General features: G+C 44.6%; 1 protein-coding gene across 3 annotated transcripts in view; it reads right to left on the reverse strand.

The window, feature by feature from the left end:
- The window catches only part of LOC137437772 (dachshund homolog 1), a 267,460-nt gene that overhangs the window by 72,904 nt on the left and 171,121 nt on the right, over positions 1 to 23,435 (reverse strand). For 2 of the 3 annotated variants that reach the window (XM_068132379.2, XM_068132377.2), the window contains 3 exons: positions 22,249 to 22,436; positions 19,991 to 20,111; positions 16,051 to 16,155 (listed from right to left, as the gene is read on the reverse strand). In XM_068132379.2, the coding sequence (XP_067988480.2) occupies positions 16,051 to 16,155; positions 19,991 to 20,111; positions 22,249 to 22,436 (414 nt within the window). The remainder of the gene's footprint in view (positions 1 to 16,050; positions 16,156 to 19,990; positions 20,112 to 22,248; positions 22,437 to 23,435) is intronic. The other variant, XM_068132378.2, reaches the window with a different exon arrangement.

Here is a 23,435-nt window from a genome sequence, read left to right on the forward strand (position 1 = left end):
CCATAGAAGCGCCTCCGCCTGTAGAATTTTTTTATTCATAATTATGACGTCATATCTCGCGTGGTATGGACGCCATCTTGGAAAAACTTCACACCTCTATATCTCCCAAACCGCTCCATAGAAAAAATTGAAACATGGCTCATTGTCAAGTACTCACCATGGGGAATAAGATATGTTGATGGTGAAGTCATCGGTGCCTTAATTATGACGTCATAATTTGACAAGAACAACGCTTGATCTGATCAGTATAAATAAAACAAAAATTCCTCTGCAACTGTTAGACCGATGGACACAAAATTTTCAGAATATGTGCGGTTCCTCCTACGGATTTTTTTTATGATAATTATAACGTTATAGGTCACGTTGTACAGACGCCATGTTGGAAAAAATCGAAAAAAGTTGCACCTCTATATCTCCGAAACCGCTCCATGGAAAAAATTGAAACATGACTCATTGTCAAGTACTCCCCTTGGGGAATAAAATATGTTAATGATGATGTCATCGGTGCCTTCTTTATGACGTCATAATTCGACAAGTACAACACTTATCCAATCATTGTGAATTTTTTTTCTCAGCAACTGTTGGTCTGATGGGCACAAAATTTTCACCATAGGAGCGCCTCCTCATGGAGAATATTTTAATGATAATCATGACGTCGTAGGTCATGTGGTACAGGCGCCATCTTGGAAAAACCGAAAAATGTTGCACCTCTATATCTCCAAAACCGCTGCATGGAAAAAATTGAAACATGCCTCATTGTAAAGAACTCCATATGGGGAATAGGTGTTGTTAACGATGACGCCATTGGTGCCATAATTATGACGTCATAATTCGACAGGGACAACGCTTAGTCTGATCAGTTTGAAATGTATTGAGCGTGATCTATGCAACAATTATATTAGAGAATATTAATTTATGATGACATCGCTCACGTGGTCTGGCAGCCATATTGGATCAAAGAAAAGAAATGTTCAAAAACAGAAGAGTTGGCTCGCAACAAATTGACTGCGCAGGGTAAGTATTCTATGAATACCATCTAGTTGTATTTGCTATGCCCAATTTTTGCGCTGTGGTTCTAAGTGAATTATTCTGTTCTTTCAGCTTATAAATTGTTTGCTTTTCTTTCATAGACAGTTCTCTGGTCTTCATGTTGGTTTATGCCTACTGACTGCAAAGGCAAAAGCAAAGGCTAAAACCAAGACCAGACATTCACAGCCCTTTTATGTGTGAACAATTAAATCAACAAGAAACACCTGTCAGTCATTTGTTCTAATACTTATGCTTACCTAAAATAGGGGGACTGAACATAAAAAGTGCTATTGTTCTCCAAAACTAAAATATATTTGCATAGAAACACCGATGTATAAACAGCTGTTGTTCTGTACTCTTGTCTCGTATTCATATTTTGATCTCAAATCCAAATTTCTTGAGTACGGTATATAGCATTAATTACAAATTTGACTTCACTGTTCCAATACTTATGGAGGGCTCCATTATTGAAGTGGGTAGTTCACTTCACATCTCCTCAACGCGTTCTACATTGAAGTTTTAGTTGGATCCAGGACCAAAGAGGTCACCTGCAGGCGTGCTACCGCTGAGCCAACCTGCGAGTCATAATGAAACCTCCAAGCGTTGTATCGTAGTGTTGTTGTGGAATGGTAGAAACAAAAACAACTGATCATTTTGAGTTTGGTTTTTAAGCCATTCAATTCTTCTTAAGACAATTTAAAATCTTATTTCCAAATCTTGCAACAGTTAGCCTTATAAAACTGGACTAATATCAAGGCCAAGAAGACTGCAATCAATGCAAGCACATTATCCATTTTTGTAATCAATCTTCATCCCTGGCACCAAATCATAGCCGAGGTTCTTCTCTTGAAACGACTCCTCCACACTGGAAAAAATAAACTCGGGAGAAATAGCCTTGGAACATATGGGGCTTCAGCTCCACAGCAGGCAGGGAGGACCATTAAGCATTTGGGATGAGACAGTGCTGAAGACCTCTTTTGTTTTGATCATGGCACGTATCACGCATATTCTGCACGTTGTTGGGATTGCCAAGCCGGCATTTTGCCAGAGACAACTCGTCCATCGCCCGTCCGGCCCTTCTGTTTCTGCAGTGTTGGCGGAATGACACGGGGATGGTTATTGAAGGGGTGGAAACCCCAACCAGTGAGCCAATTCAGGTCACAGTGCGGTTGCTGTGGCTTTGGGCGCGAAACCCCACCCCGGTCTGATTGTTGACCTGGTCATCAATTAAATTTGGTAGCCTATTCAAAATATTGCAAGAAGTCGGAAGCAAATGAAAAATGCTCATAAAAAAATAAATTCAAGGATAAGGTGTCTAAATAACCTTCGGGACATTGCATCGTTGGTGAGGAAACCAAATATCAGGTGAAAATCTCAAATTGCCCTGTTAGGTCTCAATAGAAATAGGCGGGTGTGGACTACAAGTTACACTTTTTGGACAAGAATGCGTGGATTAAGATACGTCGAATACAAATGGATACAATTTGAGTGAAATAAAATTTCACCGAAATGCAACCGAATGGAAAAAGACTTAGTTATTATTGCACTCTAATCATAGTATGGTGGCCAGTTGGACTTTCATTGCAACTTATAGTCACGACACAGAGGACACAGGACACACACAGGACACATGACACTGGACACAGGACAGAGGACATACAGGTTTGGATAGAATAGGTGTTTGAGTGAGCATTTCTGTGTTCACGTACATCAACGTACCTATCTACAACATGACAGGTTCCATCTCTTGTCCAGCGGTGCAATAAACAAAGGAATCGGCGAGCTGTAAGCCTACACAAGAGCGAAAAGTAGGGCTTCATTATTGTAGTGCTAACGCGATCTGCATACAGAAGACCACAAAAGCCAGAAAAGGTGGCCCGATGGTCACACAGCAGCAGCAGAGAAAGCGCTGCCATTTAGCCGTTTGTTTCGCTGGGAATAAACCATCTGGCGTGGCAGGCCTGCGCGCTTGCAAATCGGCCGCTGGGGTGGAATGTCTGCGGATTAGTGCTCCAATGTCCGTGTAATGCCCGGCACAACGAAATAAACTTCTCGGCAATACGTCGCCGGTTTAGTAATCCGGAGCAACGCGGGATGGTGTTTTTTTCTTCTTTGTCTTACTCTGCTTATGTCCCGACAGAAAGCAACAGCATGGAGCCCGTCTGTCGCTCCATCTCCATCCGCTCCTTTACGGTCGTCCTGGAAATGCATCCTCGAAATGCCGGACACGAAGGCAGACGGGAAATTATATACACACTCATATTAATGGCTGTGACGGTGGCATCAAGGAAGCGGTATCTCAGGCATTCGATTTTTTTTTTTTTTTTTTTATATCGATATGGGTCTGGGATTTGGAATGGAGTTGGATTTGGACCAAACATAAACATGCATAGCGTTCTGGCTCAGTACGAGCTGTTGTCTTTGAATACATGAAATGCAATTAATTTACATACATGATGTGCAATGATGTAGCTTCATCTTATCTGCCCTCCATCATATCTGTTCTCCATCATATCTCTTCTCTATCATATATGTCCTCCATCATATCTGTTCTCCATAATATCTACTCTCCATCTTATCTGCTCTCCATCATATCTGTTCTCCATAATATCTACTCTCCATCATATCTGCTATCGATGATATCTGTTCTCCATCATATCTCTTCTCTTTCATATCTGTCCTCCATCATATCTGCTCTCCATATTATTTGCTCAACATCATATGTGTTCTCCATAATATCTGCTCTCCATCATATCTGTTCTCCATCATATCTCTTCTCTTTCATATCTGTCCTCCATCATATCTGCTCTCCATATTATTTGCTCAACATCATATGTGTTCTCCATAATATCTGCTCTCCGTCATATCTGTTCTCCATCATATCTCTTCTCTTTCATATCTGTCCTCCATCATATCTGCTCTCCATATTATTTGCTCAACATCATATGTGTTCTCCATAATATCTGCTCTCCATCATATCTGCTCTCCATCATATCTGCTCTCCATCATATCTGCTCTCCATCATATCTGCTCTCCATCATATCTGCTCTCCATCATATCTGCTCTCCATCATATCTGCTCTCCATCTTATCTGTTCTCCATAATATCTGCTCTCCATCATATCTGCTCTCCATCAAATCTGCTCTCCATCTTATCTGTTCTCCATCATATCTTTTCTCTATTATATCTGTGCTCCATCATTTCTGCTCTCCATCTTATCTGCTCTACATAATATCTGCCCTCCATCATATCTGCTCTCCATCATATCTGTCCTCCATCATATCTCTATCTCATATCTTCTCTCCATCATATCTGCTCTCCATCATATCTGTCCTCCATCATATCTCTATCTCATATCTGCTCTCCATCACATCTTTTCCCCATCATTTCTTTTCTCCATAATTTCTGTTCTCCATCATATCTGTTCTCCATAATATCTGCTCTCCATCATATCTGCTCTCCGTCATATCTGTTCTCCATCATATCTGTTCTCTATCATATCTGTCCTCCATCATATCGTTTATCCATCATATCTGCTCTCCATATTATTTGCTCAACATCATATGTGTTCTCCATAATATCTGCTCTCCATCATATCTGCTCTCCATCATATCTGCTCTCCATCATATCTGCTCTCCATCATATCTGCTCTCCATCATATCTGCTCTCCATCATATCTGCTTTCCATCTTATCTGTTCTCCATAATATCTGCTCTCCATCAAATCTGCTCTCCATCTTATCTGTTCTCCATCATATCTCTTCTCTATCATATCTGTTCTCCATCATTTCTGCTCTCCATAATATCTGCTCTCCATAATATCTGTTCTCCATCATATCTATTCTCTATTATATCTGTTCTCCATCATTTCTGCTCTCCATCTTATCTGCTCTACATAATATCTGCCCTCCATCATATCTGCTCTCCATCATATCTGTCCTCCATCATATCTCTATTTCATATCTGCTCTCCATCACATCTTTTCCCCATCATTTCTGTTCTCCATCATTTCTGTTCTCCATCATTTCTGTTCTCCATCATTTCTGTTCTCCATCATTTCTGCTCTCCATCATTTCTGCTCTCCATCATTTCTGTTCTCCATCATTTCTGTTCTCCATCATATCTGTGCTCCATCATATCTCTTCTCTATCATATCTGTAGATACTGTCGGAGCCCTGCAGACACTCTTGGATGAGTGTCCATTGTGGGCTGAAAGCATTTACCTTGAGGAAACTGGAGTGCTCAGAGCGGGTCGGTAGAGCCTGTACACCGCAGCTGCGAATAATGGAATAGGGCCTCGGTCCTATTTTGTTGGTTTTGTGGGAAGGAGGTCATGATTGAGAGGGACTGCCGGGGGCATTCGTGCTGCGCCACGAGAGGTGAAATTCTGGGACTGGCGCAAGACGGACTAAAGCAAAAGCATTTGCCAAGAATGTTTTCCTTAATCAAGAACGAAGGTCGGAGGCTCGAAGGCGATCAGATACTGCCTAGTTTCGATGGTAAACCATGCCGGGCGGCGTCGAATGGCATGACCCGTCCGGCAGCCATGAGGGAAACCAGGAGTTTCTGGGTTCCGAGGCGAGTATGGTTGCAAAGCTGAAAATTAAAGGAATTGACAGTAGGGCAACACCAGGAGTGCAGCCGGCGGCTCAATTTAAACCAACACTGTTCTCCATCATATCTCTTCTCTATCAAATCTGTTCTCCATCATATGTGTTCTCCATCATATCTGCTCTCCATCTTATTTGCTCTCCATAATATCTGCTCTCCATCATATCTAATCTCCATAATATCTGTTCTCCATCATATCTGCTCTCCATCATATCTACTCTCCATCATATATGCTCTCCATCATATCTGCTCTCCATCATATGTGCTTTCCATCATATCTGTCCTCCATCATATCTGCTCTCCATCATATCTGCTCTCCATCATATCTGCTCTCCACCATATCTGTTCTCCACAATGTCTGTTCTCCACCATATCTGTTCTCCACCCTATCTGTTCTCCACCATATTTGTTCTCCACCATATCAGCTCTCCACCATATTTGTTCTCCTCCATATCAGCTCTCTGCCATTTCTGTTCTCCACCATATCAGCTTTCCACCATTTCTGTTCCCCACCATTTCTGTTCTCCACCATATCTGCTCTCCATCATATCTGTTCTTCACCATATCTGTTCCCCACCATTTCTGTTTTCCATCATATCTGTTCTCCATCGTACCTGTTCTCCACCATATCTGCTCTCCATCATATGTGCTCTCCACCATATCAGCTCTCCACCATATATGTTCTCCACCATATCAACTCTCCACCATATCTGTTCTCCACTATATCAACTCTCCACCATATCTGTTCTCCACTATATCTGTTCTCCACCATATCTGTTCTCCACCATTTCTGTTTTCCACCATATGTGCTCTCCATCATATCTGCTCTCCATCATATGTGCTTTCCATCATATCTGTCCTCCATCATATCTGCTCTCCATCATATCTGCTCTCCATCATATCTGCTCTCCACTATATCTGTTCTCCACCATATCTGCTCTCCATCATATGTGCTTTCCATCATATGTGCTTTCAATCATATCTGCTCTCCATCATATCTGCTCTCCATCATATCTGTTCTCCACCATATCTGTTCTCCACCATATCTGTTCTCCATCATATATGTTCTCCATAATATCTGCTCTCCATAATATCTGCTCTGCATCATATCTGCTCTCCATCATATCTCTTCTCTATCATATCTCTTCTCTATCATATCTGTTTTCCACAATTTATGTTCTCCACTATATCTGCTCTCCACCATATGACACCCTTACCATCAGATATTTTATTGATGTTGTTTCATGCAATAGATCGTAAAATAATAGGACAGTCAACACTGGATGCATATTTCCATCCACTTATGAAGCCAAAACACCTCCGGAGATGTGCTGGATTGTGTGCTTGATCAAAGCTCCTTTTCGTTTTGTTCTTACATCATACTGAATTAAAACTCGCGGTTCAATAATCTGCGGTCAACGTTCGCGTCCGTACCCCGGGATTAGGGAAAAAGCTACAAGCATGGCAGAAAAGCAACGACATCACCGGATGTAAGGGATCAGTTAGTTACGCCAGGACGGTCAGTTTCCACGGGGGGCCGAGAGCGATGAGTGCTCAGATCGCCCGAGCGCGCTAAGTAAAACACAGCCGGGCGCACTTTACGCACTCTCTCTCTCTGTGCCAACGCGTCGATGCCACCGAGCCCAGGCTCATTCAAAACCACCTCGAGGGTAACGGTGGTTGTTAGCGATGGCAGTGCAATGCTCGTGCTTTGCTTTCGTTCCTAGAATTTGATATTTTTATACCCAATGTTTTCCTCTTCTGCAGCTGGAATACCACGCTTGACTTTTTCATTGCTTCCTCGGGATTTGTTGGGAAATCCTTAGTTAAAACAAAAAAAAAACCTTTCTTATGTTCAAGCACAAGCAATGATTTCAGAGAGATAGTAAAGGGATTTAAATGAACTTCTTTGTAATATTGACATCTCGGTAAAACTCCGTCCCTTGACACTACACCTTGACACTTGACACTACACCTGTTGTATTCTAGAGTTTTCCCTGCCCGATGTCTTCAATGCCGATCCTTGATTTCTGTCCCTGATTCATTCACGATAAATAGAGTAGTAGTCATGTTCACTATGTAATTTCGTTGGAATTTTTGGGGGATTTGGAAAACTATATATTTTTGGAAACTATATTGTATAGTCAGTCAGAAAACCAATGTTGCTATTTGCACAGACTCCTGTATGGCGGCCATCTTGGATTTTCAAAATTGCCGCCGTATAACTAATTTTTCTCAATATCTCAGCTTCTAAATAACATAGAGCTTTGATTCTAACGGCTAAACATACATTTTCAAGGGCCCCGAATCCAATGGTAACAAGTTCGATAAGCTAGACATGACCATAGAGCTCCTATGTGGCGGCCATCTTGGATTTTTCAAACTGGCCGCCGTAAACTTGATGTTTCTCAATATCTCAGCTTCTAAACAACATAAAGCTTTGATTCTAACGGCTAAACATACATTTTCAAGGGCCCCGAATCCAATGGTAACAATTTCGATAAGCTAGACATGACCATAGAGCTCCTATGTGGCGGCCATCTTGGATTTTTCAAACTGGCCGCCGTAAACTTGATGTTTCTCAATGTCTCAGCTTCTAAACAACATAAAGCTTTAATTCTAACGGCTAAACATACATTTTCAAGGGCCCCGAATCCAATGGTAACAGGTTCGATAAGCTAGACATGACCATAGAGCTCCTATGTGGCGGCCATCTTGGATTTTTCAAACTGGTCGCCGTAAAACTGATGTAACTCACCTTCTAAAGAGCACAGAGCGATGATTCATCATTGAGTAAAGTCATCATCATCCTCATCATCGCTTTCGTTCATCACATCTTGAGAGTCCTCATCATTTTGGCACTGGATGTCACACTGACAAAGGTCTGTACAAGCCAAGTTGTTTGTTCTGCAGGAACATCTAGATGAAGAACAGTCTGTTTTGCACTGACATCTAACCATTTGAATGATGGCCTTGGGGGCTGGAGGCTCCTCAGTTGTGGTTGGTTTCACTTGTCCATCCGTGTCTTTGTAAAAGCCGTTTTGCAGGGGATTCAGCTGAGGATCCTGTTGAGCAATGCTTGCCTGACCCCACACTCTGGCTTGGATATGGACTCTAGGGATGTGCTGCTTGAGAGCTCCAAGAGTAGGAGGAAGCCTATCACTTTCTGCCATGTGTTTGCAAAAGAGATACCATCGTAGTTCGGGGATGCTGTCGATGTGGATGCCATTTGGAGAGTAAGCAGCGCATACAAAGTTAGCTAGTGTGGATAACATGTCCTCCGTCACTTCAGTTGCATCTGAAAGCATTCGCACGGTGTCTATGACATCTTCACTTGCTTTGAGGTAGACATGCAGCCAGGTTGCTTTGCCTATTCGAGAGAACCTCCCAGTGTTGTCTGCCCCTGTGAAAGCATGAAAGGCTGGCAACGCCTTTGCTCTTTCGACCCCTAGAGCTGTCCACAGTGGCTCTATTTGAAGTATTCCAGAGGCCATGGAAATGGATGTATTCCTCAGCAGTAGGTCATAGTTTGCTATGACTAGTACCAGGACATCTGTGTCGGGAGAGAAGAACACCAACTGCGCATCATGTGGGTTTCGCTGGGATGCCAGCACGGCCTGGTGGATCAACAGGGTGTCAGCTTCTTCATGGTTGTTGTCCTCGAAGAGCAGGTCACTGTTGCTCCTAGTACGCCCTGAAGCAGACGTGATGATCAACTTGGATGAGTGACTGTTGTATTCTAGAGTTTTCGCTGCCAGATAGTCAGTCAGATCAGCCTTTGTTTTGTCATGAGAAAGGAATCTGCTCATTGGGATGTGTTTGATGTTGGTGTCATCTCTGACTTGATACTGTACTGCATCCTTTCCTTGCCTTCTTTTAGCCCTGGTAGCACTCTTCAGAGAATCGTTTTTGTACGTGTCAAAGACCAGTATGATCTCATCACAATCTTTTGTTAGAGACATGAGTCTGTCATTGAAGCATTCACCCAGATCGTTGACTTTCACTACAGTGGCTGGTTTCTTTGTCAGCTTATGCACAAGTACCATCCCATCCACCAGTGCAATCTTCCGACTTGTAGGTTTACTAGATGTGGATGCCATAGTTCTTGTGTCCATTGGATCTTCTTGTAGAACACTTGCAGCTGGTGTCTGCTGCTGATCTTCGGGGTGAATTTCTGCTCTTGCTAACTTGTCGAGGAGATGAATTAACTTCGACTTGTCAGTGCATGGAAGAATTGTCCCATCTGGAGCGAACAGTGCTCTTGGTGTCACAGTGAACTCGTAATTTCCGGTGGCATATTTCTGGTTGACGTCTCTGTTTGACTTGGCAAGGACCATGAGCCTTCCGTACAGTTCCTTAGTCTCCTTCAGATCCACAGTCCTGTCTCTGAGTTTCACTGTGGTTCTCTTGTTCCCAGATGTGAACATCTTGTTGTTCTCCTTCTTGACTGGTGCCCAAAGGCTAACATCTCCATTGATACGCTCCGACACGTAGTCTTCATACAACTTCTGACCAGTGACATCAATGTTCAAGATCTGTGGTACATACTCGTCTGGGATGTAAGCATTCGTTATCACATTGTGCAGCTTGTCACCTTCAGTGTCAAATGGCTTCCCGTGACTCAGTATCGCAGCCTTGATCTTGTTGATTGCTTCATGCTCCCTCTTGACTGCACTTGGACCAAGGTCATGATGTTCTGTGATCTTGTCACCTTCCAGGCCAAACTGACTCTTGAAGTCTTTTGACAGGCGTGATAATTCTGGTGTAACCATGAAGAATCTCTGTCTAGCATTGGCATTGTTAGAGATGCCAATCAGTCCAGAGTGAATCTTCATCAGCATGTCCAGATTTTAGATTTCGTTGGATTGTTTTTGGGATTTAGAAAAATCAAAGTTCCGTCTTATTTAGAAGATGAGATCCTGAGAAACATCAATTTTACGGCGGCCAGTTTGAAAAATCCAAGATGGCCGCCACATAGGAGCTCTATGGTCATGTCTAGCTTATCGAACTTGTTACCATTGGATTCGGGGCCCTTGAAAATGTATGTTTAGCCGTTAGAATCAAAGCTCTATGTTATTTAGAAGCTGAGATATTGAGAAAAATTTAGTTCTACGGCGGCAATTTTGAAAATCCAAGATGGCCGCCATACAGGAGTCTGTGCAAATAGCAACATTGGTTTTCTGACTGACTATACAATATAGTTTCCAAAAATATATAGTTTTCCAAATCCCCCAAAAATTCCAACGAAACTTTAAATCTGGACATACTGAACCTGACCATAGTGGCGGAAGGGGTTGGGCAGGGGAAGAAGGGTGGAGGTGCCTTGTTGCTGTGCATTCACATTAAGGGGAATTGTAGGGGTGTTTTGATCATGCACACACACACTACTCTCCACACACTAAAAACAGTGAGGGATATGTGCATGTACACTACTCGCTACACACTAATAACAGAGAGGCATATGTGCATGTACACTACTCTCTCTACAATAATAATAGAGAGGGAGATGTGCATGTACACTACTCCCGACACACTAATAATAGAGAGGGAGATGTGCATGTACACTACTCCCTACACACTAATAATAGCGAGGGAGATGTGCATGTACACTACTCTCTCTACAATAATAATAGAGAGGGAGATGTGCATGTACACTACTCTCTCTACAATAATAATAGAGAGGGAGATGTGCATGTACACTACTCCCGACACACTAATAATAGAGAGGGAGATGTGCATGTACACTACTCCCTACACACTAATAATAGCGAGGGAGATGTGCATGTACACTACTCTCTCTACAATAATAATAGAGAGGGAGATGTGCATGTACACTACTCTCTCTACAATAATAATAGAGAGGGAGATGTGCATGTACACTACTCTCTCTACAATAATAATAGAGAGGGAGATGTGCATGTACACTACTCTCTACACACTAATAATAGAGAGGGAGATGTGCATGTACACTACTCCCTACACACTAATAATAGCGAGGGATATGTGCATGTACACCACTCGCTACACACTAATAATAGAGAGGGAGATGTGCATGTACACTACTCTCTACACACTAATAATAGAGAGGGATATGTGCATGTACACTACTCTATTCACACTAATAATAGAGAGGGATATGTGCATGTACACTACTCCCTACACACTAATAATAGAGAGGGATATGTGCATGTACACTACTCTCTACACACTAATAATAGCGAGGGATATGTGCATGTACACCACTCGCTACACACTAATAATAGCGAGGGAGATGTGCATGTACACCACTCTCTACACACTAATAATAGCGAGGGATATGTGCATGTACACCACTCGCTACACACTAATAATAGAGAGGGAGATGTGCATGTACACTACTCCCGACACACTAATAATAGAGAGGGAGATGTGCATGTACACTACTCCCTACACACTAATAATAGAGAGGGAGATGTGCATGTACACTACTCCCTACACACTAATAATAGAGAGGGAGATGTGCATGTACACTACTCCCGACACACTAATAATAGAGAGGGAGATGTGCATGTACACTACTCCCTACACACTAATAATAGAGAGGGATATGTGCATGTAAACTACTCGCTACACGCTACTCTCCGCACACTACTCTCTACACACTAATAACAGAGGGGGATATGTGCATGTACACTACTCGCTACACGCTACTCTCCGCACACTACTCTCTACACACTAATAACAGAGAGGGATATGTGCATGTACACTACTCGCTACACGCTACTCTCCGCACACTACTCTCTACACACTAATAACAGAGGGGGATATGTGCATGTACACTACTCGCTACACGCTACTCTCCGCACACTACTCTCTACACACTAATAACAGAGGGGGATATGTGCATGTACACTACTCCCTACACACTGTAATAGAGAGGGAGATGTGCATGTACACTACTCTCTACACACTAATAACAGAGGGGGATATGTGCATGTACACTACTCGCTACACGCTACTCTCCGCACACTACTCTCTACACACTAATAACAGAGGGGGATATGTGCATGTACACTACTCTCTACACACTAATAATAGAGAGGGAGATGTGCATGTACACTACTCTCTACACACTAATAACAGAGGGGGATATGTGCATGTACACTACTCTCTACACACTAATAATAGAGAGGGAGATGTGCATGTACACTACTCTCTACACACTAATAACGGAGAGGGATATGTGCATGTACACTACTCCCTACACACTGTAATAGAGAGAGACGTGCAGACCGTGCTCGGCTTCCGACGGCGCTCAGAGGCAGGAAATTGGATTACGTTCCTTAAACTAACACCAGGATGAGTTTACATTAATTTGATAAGGAATGTACCATCTTAATTACAAAAGTTAATGATTACATTGTCCCGTGCAGATAGATCAAATATTATGGTCTTTCGTGACACGACCGTTTAAATATTTACACGCGGCAGCACAAAGTTGTGGCTCCTCTCCATGCGGCCCAAGTTTGATTAAGCAAAACTGTCCCTTTTTCACGACGAGGCCGGACCCGCTCGACTATTTATTAATTAATGGGACCCATTGACCCCGCTGTGATCACGTGATCATTTTGCCCCAAACTCGGCGGGGACTCGTGAACAGCTACTGTGCACTTTCGAGCCACGGACTGGGGTTTAAACCATGGCTTTTCATTTGGGGTTATCTCCTACAAATAGGTAACATTTCCATGTCCTGAATGGCGTTGCCATGACGATGACGTCATAATGCTTGATATCATAAACGTCTATTAAATTATTCGCTGATCCCAAAGAAAGAATAAACTGTCCACATCCTGAATGCCAAAGAAGCTTCCTTGGCAGCAACGATTGCTTGATGATGGATGGAGTTGCTAATTGGTGAGGGATTCAAGATTTAAGGATCACCCTTTGAAGGCACACCACACTGGTTTAGCGATGGGGGCCCACACACCCCCCGTGAGCATTGCAGCACTACCAGGACGCGATTTGCAAACCAGGAAGTCCTTTTGTGCAAGGAAACGTAACAAAGCCGAGGCCTAACCGGTCCTGAAAGGATCCATCAGTGCCATCCTTCGATGATGAATTACTGACGCATGCCCCGCATGATGCCCCAATATTGATGGCGAATTCATTAGGATGATTGCGACAATGAGCAACCATAAGGCATTCTGCGTTTGTCCGCACGATCGAAGTCATTTTACTCCATCCATGTTGTCACGCCCGTTCCGGGGGGGGGGGGGCACGGCGGAGTAACGGATCGAAGCACGATCAGGTTCAATTATTCATTCGCGAGTAAACAGGATCATGTCAAATCGGAATCAGGTGGCGGGTCCCGCGCGAGGTTCACCATACACCCAGATACCTCGGCTTCCATAACCCGTAAACTGCACCGCATTCCCTTCTTTCTCCTCCAAAGCTCTCCCCTGGCAGAGGTCATGTGACATTTGCGGAAAACGCAAAAAATAAGAAAAAAAGAATGAAAAAACGAGTCGAGGCTCTGAGAAACCTCAAGCACCGACCCCCTGTGGCACAAGTAAAGATAAATAAATAAACCGCGTTGTTGCTTTTGCGAAGCTTCGTAAATTTTTACTGAGAAATTAACGCGCAAAGGCATTTCTAGAGACTCCAGAAGCCCCCGCTTTGTCCTGACGATTGAAGAGGAACCTGGGAACGTCGGAGGGGACTGCAGGTCAGGTGTGCCCTGTTTGTGTTTGCCTTCTCAAGCATTATCATTCCAAGTGAATTTCACCTTCGGGTTCAAACATTTTACGGCAATTCACTGAGCCAACTTCAACAACCCCATCTTGCAAGGTAGTGCCTGCCCATCCAGGTACCCTGCCGTATTGGTGTTTACCCAGCCAGGTATATATGCTCATGCCATATCGGAGCTTACCCATCCGGGTTCGCTCCCACAATGCAGTTTACCCAACCAAGTACGCAGTCATATTATAGAGTGTCATGTGCCGCTACCTTGCCGGGGCTTTGTTTGACATCAAGTCTGGCAACCCTGACTTCCGATCCACCTGCATACGTAAGGCAGGCCTATTTAGTATGGGTACAATTGAAGTGTACTTTACCTGAACACGACACAAAACCATTATTTTGTGTCACTATAAAAAAAATAATTCAAAATCACACCTCCACTTAGTCTCCAAACCTCACTTCGTATATGAAGGATGTTTTCGCTGAAGGTGTGCGTGTGGAGGGTTAAAAAGCCAGTGTGTGTGTGTGTGCGACCCTGCGGTTTCCTTTTTACCAGCGAGGACGTGTGCTCGCTCTTCACGTCTTGGCCGAGCAGCGGGACTCCTGCTCACTTTTAATCACAACTGGAGTTTATTGACCAAAACGCTTTGAGCGGCAGGCGTTCGTCTCCCCTCGGCGAACGGCGCCACGGGACACGTTCGGCCCAGAGGCTCAGAAGCCGTAAAAGAAAACTATAAACGGGGCAAATAGTGTGGGGGGAAATAGCGTTGCGCAAAGTCGCCATGTTAGGCGGGTCCGCCCGTGGTGGACCCGCCAGGTTGACCGCCGCGGTCCTCGCGTAGCCTGAGAAAGGAGGCCCTCTTTGAAAGCTTTGACACCTGTCCCGCTGTCTATGCGAAAGGGGTTAAATTGTGACAGCTGGGAAAGCGAGGGAGTTGTTATGAGTGTACACTCATTTGCACTTGTTAAATATTGACATCCTCGAGTTGAACAGGGCCGTATTAACATGCGGCTGTGTGTGTTTTCCGAGCCAATCGCAGCCTGTGACACGATAATGGATTTTCAGCTGATGAATAAGGTATTTCACCACCGACTCTGCTGTCGTTGCTAAAATATAAATGGCTTTGTTTGACATTTAAGACCGTGACTCACAGCCTTCTTTCATTTTAATCCGAGGCTCGAAGTGTTTATTGCGTGTGTTTATTATTGACCAAAATGTAAGTGCATGGGAAACTGTTTTGCTAAATTTGCGACCGTCTGACAGCGCAGAAGCCTCGTTGGAAGCCATCGCCATATTGCTCTCCTGAGATAGCATCTAGTGAAACCGTGCCTGGGATAAAGCGATTAGGAGAGTGGAAGGTCCACCCGATCCGCGAGTCCCCAAGCTGCATCCGACGAAAAGGATCGACGACGACCTTTACCTCTACAACTGGTCAAAGCCACCACCGTTACACCACCACGTTCAAAACGGCAGCGACGGAGAGGACAAACGGTCAGCAGAGGTAAAGAGAGAATGATAAATGAGAGGCCTTCGTTAAACAATCCTCACCAACACATATATCAATACATAGATTCATTGCAGCAAAGTCAAAACCCTTGAGGTCAGCCCTTCCTGTGCAAAATTCCCCGTGAACAATGTACATATTCCGGCCGTTTTCACGGCCATTGATACCCGAGGTACTCGTCCTATCACCTGCTTCTGAGCCCGCTCTTTCACTCCCAGGATGCTTCTGGTCTTCGACAATCAATGTGTTCTGCCGTTGTGTTGCCTGCACTCCGTGCCCGTTCTGCCCTTGCACTGCGATGCACACGTATACACCCACATGTCCAAATACACACTCACACACACACTCACACACACACACACACACACACACACACACACACACACACACACACACACACACACACATATATATATATATATATATAATACGTTTGTTTCATTAGCTCCGCCACAGAAGGTGGACGGAGATTGTTTTCACCTCTGTCTGTCTGTCTGTCTGTCTGTGAGAAGGATATCTCAAAAGGTAATGGATAGATTCGGATGAAATTTGGCGTTTTCGCCTCTGTCTGTCTGTCTGTCTGTCTGTCTGTGAGCAGGATATCTCAAAAGGTAATGGACAGATTCGGATGAAATTTGGCGTTTTCACCTCTGTCTGTCTGTCTGTCTGTGAGCAGGACATCTCAAAAGATAATGGACAGATTCGGATGAAATTTGGCGTTTTCACCTGTCTGTTTGTCTGTCTGTCTGTGAGCAGGATATCTCAAAAGATAATGGACAGATTCGGATGAAATTTGGCGTTTTCACCTTTCTGTCTGTCTGTCTGTCTGTCTGTGAGAAGGATATCTCAAAAGGTAATGGATAGATTCGGATGAAATTTGGCGTTTTCGCCTCTGTCTGTCTGTCTGTCTGTCTGTCTGTGAGCAGGATATCTCAAAAGGTAATGGACAGATTCGGATGAAATTTGGCGTTTTCACCTCTGTCTGTCTGTCTGTCTGTGAGCAGGATTATCTCAAAAGATAATGGACAGATTCGGATGAAATTTGGCGTTTTCACCTGTCTGTTTGTCTGTCTGTCTGTGAGCAGGACATCTCAAAAGATAATGGACAGATTCGGATGAAATTTGGCGTTTTCACCTTTCTGTCTGTCTGTCTGTCTGTGAGCAGGATATCTCAAAAGGTAAAGGACGGATTCGGATGAAATTGGCGGAGAGTTTGCGTTTTTTGGGTAGTTAACAAGAACAAGCCGATTCGATTTTGGTCCAGATCCGGCGTATCATTGCGTTACAAAACGTAAACTGTTCAGTCTGGTGGAGGTACGCGCTCTACCTAGTGCTGATCTAATTTTAAATGATTCACTACAGGTATGTACTGTGACAATTCCTTGTTGTCCAAACAATACAAAATCTCCCCACTTCACGCTACGCTTGTTGTTTCCTCACCTGTGATTGCTAATGATAATTAATTATAAATACAGTAGAGTACGCAGGTAATCAGTATGGCGAGCTGAAGGCCTTGCATGTGTAACGATCGACTGTCCTTTGTGTGCACAGAGAAGTGAAGAGCATGAGTTTGAACGAAAGGTTGATTAGTGTCATGTGCTCTTCGTGGAGAATCTTCTTATGGTGTCTGCTCTTCGTGGAGAGTCTTCTTAGTGTCACTTGCTCTTCGTGGAGACTCTTCTTAGTGTCACGTGCTCTTCGTGGAGAGTCTTCTTATAGTGTCACGTGCTCTTCGAGGAGAGTCTTCATATAGTGTCACGTGCTCTTCGAGGAGAGTCTTCCTATAGTGTCACGTGCTCTTCGTGGAGACTCTTCTTAGTGTCACGTGCACTTCGTGGAGAGTCTTCTTATAGTGTCACGTGCTCTTCGTGGAGACTCTTCTTAGTGTCACGTGCTCTCCGTGGAGAGTCTTCTTATAGTGTCACGTGCTCTTCGTGGAGTCTTCCTATAGTGTCACGTGCTCTTCGTGGAGAGTCTTCTTATGGTGTCACGTGCTCTTCGTGGAGAGTCTTCTTATGGTGTCACGTGTTCTTCGTGGAGAGTCTTCTTATAGTGTCATGTGCTCTTCGTGGAGAGTCTTCTTATGGTGTCACGTGCTCTTCGTGGAGTCTTCTTATGGTGTCATGTGCTCTTCGTGGAGAGTCTTCTTCTGGTGTCACGTGCTCTTCGTGGAGAGTCTTCTTATGGTGTCACGTGCTCTTCGTGGAGAGTCTTCTTATGGTGTCATGTGCTCTTCGTGGAGAGTCTTCTTATGGTGTCACGTGTTCTTCGTGGAGAGTCTTCTTATAGTGTCATGTGCTCTTCGTGGAGAGTCTTCTTCTGGTGTCACATGCTCTTCTTCGAGAGTCTTCTTACAGTGTCACGTGCTCTTCATGGAGAGTCTTCTTATAGTGTCACGTGCTCTTCGTGGAGAGTCTTCTTATGGTGTCACATGCTCTTCGTGGAGAGTCTTCTTATAGTGTCACGTGCTCTTCGTGGAGAGTCTTCTTATGGTGTCACGTGCTCTTCATGGAAAGTCTTCTTATGGTGTCACGTGCTCTTCGTGGAGAGTCTTCTTATAGTGTCACGTGCTCTTCGTGGAGAGTCTTCTTATAGTGTCACGTGCTCTTCGTGGAGAGTCTTCTTATGGTGTCACGTGCTCTTCATGGAGAGTCTTCTTATGGTGTCACGTGCTCTTCGTGGAGAGTCTTCTTATGGTGTCACGTGCTCTTCGTGGAGAGTCTTCTTATGGTGTCACGTGCCCTTCGTTCGATCAGCCATTGATAACGAGGGCTAGAGTTAAGTGAAGAATCATGATGAAGCAACAAAGAGCTGAAATATTTCACATTGGACATCTATACCTAGTGGGTTTCCGACGACCTCTTCCATCCTCAGCAACAAATACCTCAGACAAGAGAAAAGTCCCATCCACCATTTTGCCACGAGATGTATGTTCGTGTTTGGTGAAAATGGCGACTAGGTTCGAGTATCACCAAAGGCTTCACGAAGCGAGCTGGTAGTGGAGTCCAGCTTTCTGCTGCAGTGTCCTGTCAAACATCTCCAAAGCGACAGCTGCAGTGACAGTTTGAGGCCTTACACTGGATTCAGCACACATGGTGATGTTATTATTTAAACGTAAATTTCCAAATTACTTATTGATCCTCATCACCTTCGTTTATCTCCCAATCAGGTCTGCAGCAGATTGGCAGATGCCTGCATCTTACATGATGCATCACGTTGCCTGTGCCTCTATCTCCATAGCAACGGTCCACGGTCGTATGGAAAATGTAGCTCAAGGAAGAGTGAGGTGACAAGAATGTAGGGTCCACGTCCTGAGAGTGGTGTAGCGGAGCCACAATCCAGGCCTACGACGCATCAGACAGCCAGAGAGTCTTTTGCCAGTGGTGTAGGGTCCACGTCCTGAGAGTGGTGTAGCAGAGTCACAATCCGGGCCTACGACGCATCAGAGGCAGCCAGAGTCTTTTTCCAGTGGTGTAGGGTCCACGTCCTGAGAGTGGTGTAGCGGAGCCACAATCCGGGCCTACAACGCATCAGAGGCAGCCAGTCTTTTTCCAGTGGTGTAGGGTCCACGTCCTGAGAGTGGTGTAGCGGAGCCACAATCCGGGCCTACGACGCATCAGACAGCCAGAGAGTCTTTTGCAAGTGGTGTAGGGTCTGAGCTTTCAGGATTTAGATCCCTTCGTGGGAGCTGTTGATTTCGATGAAATGACCGACGATACCCAGTTGGCATTCCAGGAGGATGCCATCGATGATTTATTGTAATTACGCAACTAAAATTACATTTCTCCATGACTATTACACTATCCACCTCGTGCCACGACCCCCTCTCGCGGCTCTTTATGTGGCAAACCCCAGCCTCCCACTCACCACCCTCCATGCACACCCTCCACTCCTCCCTCCTCCCAACCTCTCCTTTTGTCTCAAATTCATTAGATAATACAATTTTATGGGCATAATTAAGCTGCCAACCTGCCAAGGGCTGAGGGAAACAGCACCTTGATAAGCGAGAGACAACGTCGTAAAACTTTGTCGTGTTTACACATCGTCACGACCGGGAGTTACATCCAAATGTTTGGTGTTTGGCCGACATTGGAGTCAGAGCAAAGGTCGAACTGAATCGGGGCCTACCGAGCCTGTCGGAGCCGTGGGAGTGTGCCGGTGAGCCGAGCCGGACGGGCCGGGGTCCCTTATGTAACCTCCTCTCGGGCGATGGGGCTGGGGATGGACTGGAGCAGTCCTCACTTCGTTCCTGGAGAGGGTGAAAAAAACCTCATTAGATTCAGGGAGAGGTAGAGCAAGAATAATCATTTCTTAACAGTCACTGGATCAACATTGGGTTAACGCGCTGAATATAATTATAATTATATATGTCCGATGACTTCTTTATTAGACTGCCGATAATAATTGCCTAAAATTTGATACCATGGCTCTGCAGGTGTACATCGTCCTTTCCGATGCCAGTATTGGGCTCGCCGGATGGACAACACTTGCTTTCTTTCTGAGTCGTCGAGCCTGGGTTTCAATCTCTCTCGAACCTGCTGTATGAACTGTCACCCTGGTGCATCGATATGTGTGTCACCCTGGTGCATCGATATGTGTGTCACCCTGGTGCATCGATATGTGTGCCACCCTGGTGCATCGATATGTGTGCCACCCTGGTGCATCGATATGTGTGCCACCCTGGTGCATCGATATGTGTGCCACCCTGGTGCATCGATATGTGTGCCACCCTGGTGCATCGATATGTGTGTCACCCTGGTGCATCGATATGTGTGCCACCCTGGTGCATCGATATATGTGCCACCCTGGTACATCGATATGTGTGCCACCCTGGTGCATCGATATGTGTGGCACCCTGGTGCATCGATATGTGTCCCACCCGAGTGCATCGATATGTGTGCCACCCTGGTGCATCGATATGTGTGCCACCCTGGTGCATCGATATGTGTGCCACCCTGGTGCATCGATATAGGTACCACCCTGGTGCTCGTATGCATCGATATAGGTACCACCCTGGTGCATCGATATGTGTGCCACCCTGGTGCATCGATATGTGTGCCACCCTGGTGCATCGATATAGGTACCACCCTGGTGCATCGATATGTGTGCCACACTGGTGCATCGATATGTGTGCCACCCTGGTGCATCGATATGTGTGCCACACTGGTGCATCGATATGTGTGCCACCCTGGTGCATCGATATAGGTGCACCCTGGTGCATCGATGTGTGCCACCCGTGGAACCAGATGATGTGACCTACCAGCACTGGTCCTTGGTGGGCGTTCGAGGATCCCACGGTCCCACATTTTGATCTTGATTTTGATATGGCAATCAATAAAGACCAGACGAGTTATCACCTGCATCATTACACATCACCTTCGTTTGAGTATCCTGCAGTGGAGATCTGTCCAAGATTGCTTCGACCCTTGAAAGGTTTCTCGACTTGTCGTGGAGGCCCCCAAAGCTCTGTCAAGAGTACACGACTACATATTATTATTATAAATGCCATTACTGGGTTGGATTTCATCTCAAATCCCTCCAGTGCTTGTTGTACAGCTCCGTGACGCGTTCAATAACTTCTCGGAACAAGAAATTCGAAGAAGTCCAAGAAACAAGAAATCTTTGAAACAAGAAGACCCGTTGTTGTTGAGATGAGCTGTCAAGCCAGCTGTCTTATCTGCGTGTACCCGGTGAAGAGACTCATGGTGCATTGTCATCCAAATACCTGCATCGATTGATTGTGCGTCAGTCTTCGTGAGGTTTGCTTTGAACAGTCATATCGCAACACACAGTTGTCGTGAAAGCAGTACGAACTAGAACGGCACTCAGTAGAGCATACCTACGCCTCGTTGGCCATATCATTATCACTCAATGGTGAAGAATCACTTAAAATTAAATAATTCTCATATCCGAATCTATATTCAGATCTTCACCAAAATCGAATCTCTTTGTCCTTGTCTGACACCCAACCGGTCCACCAAGTTTCGTCCGAATCCGTCCACAACTTTTTGAGATATCCTGCTATATATCGTTTTGGCCCTATCCCCCAATGGTGAAGAATCACTTAAATAATTGTAGTAGCCGGAACCGAATCTGGATCTTCACCAAAATCTAATAATTTCGTCCTTGTGACAGACGCTACATCTCTGCCCAATTTCGTCCGAATCCGTCCACAACCTTTTGAGATATTTTGTTCACAAATAAGCAAACAGACAGACAAACAGACAGACAGGGGTGAAAACATAACCTCCATCCACCTTTGGATAAGGGGAGGTAAACATGTCTCGTTTTTTCAAGCAAATTTGGAAGCCAATTGTGACGTGTTCTGTCGTCATTGTTATTCATTTAAATCCTCGATGTACACATTTGCAAGAATTGGATTCTACCTTCACAAGGGCATGGTCGAGACGTGGAGGTTGTAGTTGTAACTCTCCGCTGCCTGCTGCCACCGCATTGCCCAGATGCGACATATGACTGATTGCCATGGAGACGGAGGCAGCATGGGGCAGAGTGACGGGTAGCAGCGGATGTGACATCATCATAAGAGGCAGGGCTCCACCAATGTGCTCAAGCCCTGAGTGGGAGATAGGCCATGCATTAAACAAAAGGTGGTGAGGATAACCTGTGGAAGCACTAATAGTTACACATTCCAGTGTTTGGTGTTTTCATTACTCTGCGCTCACGAAGCGAAAAGCGGGGTTAAGGATTCGGTGCGTAAGTGTGCCGTACTTGTCTGCATTTTAAAAACTCATTTTCTCGGCAACCGTTGGTCCGATTGACATGAAATTTTCACCATAGGAGCGCCTCCTACTGTAGGATATTTTAATGATAATCATGACGTCATAGGTCATGTGGTACAGGCGCCATCTTGGAAAAACCGAAAAATGTTGCACCTCTATATCTCCAAAACCGCCATATGGAAAAAATTGAAACGTGGCTCATTATAAATAACTCCATATGGGGAATAGGCGTTGTTAACGATGACGTCATTGGTGCCATAATTATGACGTCATAATTCGACAGGGACAACGCTTAGTCTGATTAGTTTGAAATGTATTGAGCGTGATCTATGCAACAATTATATCAGAGAATATAAATTTATGATGTCATTGCTTACGTCGTCTGGCAGGCATATTGGATCAAAGCCAAAAAAAAATGTTCAAAAACAGGAAAGTTGACTCACAACAAATTGACTGTGCAGGGTAAGTATTCTATGAATACCATGCAGTTGTAATCAAGTAATGCCATTGCTAATCAAAACTCTACATCTGAGCTGATATCTCTATCCAGTACTCTACATCTGAGCTGATATCTCCATCCAGTACTCTACATCTGAGCTAATATCTCCATCCAGTACTCGACATCTGAGCTGATCTCTCTATCCAGTACTCTACATCTGAGCCGATATCTCTATCCAGTACTCTACATCTGAGCTAATCTCTCTATCCAGTACTCCACATCTGAGCTAATCTCTCTATCCAGTACTCTACATCTGAGCTGATATCTCTATCCAGTACTCTACATCTGAGCTGATATCTCTATCCAGTACTCTACATCTGAGCTGATATCTCTA

The sequence above is a fragment of the Myxine glutinosa genome, chromosome 12, assembly GCF_964187855.1.
Source record: "Myxine glutinosa chromosome 12, kmMyxGlut1.1, whole genome shotgun sequence".
NCBI lineage: Eukaryota > Metazoa > Chordata > Myxini > Myxiniformes > Myxinidae > Myxine > Myxine glutinosa.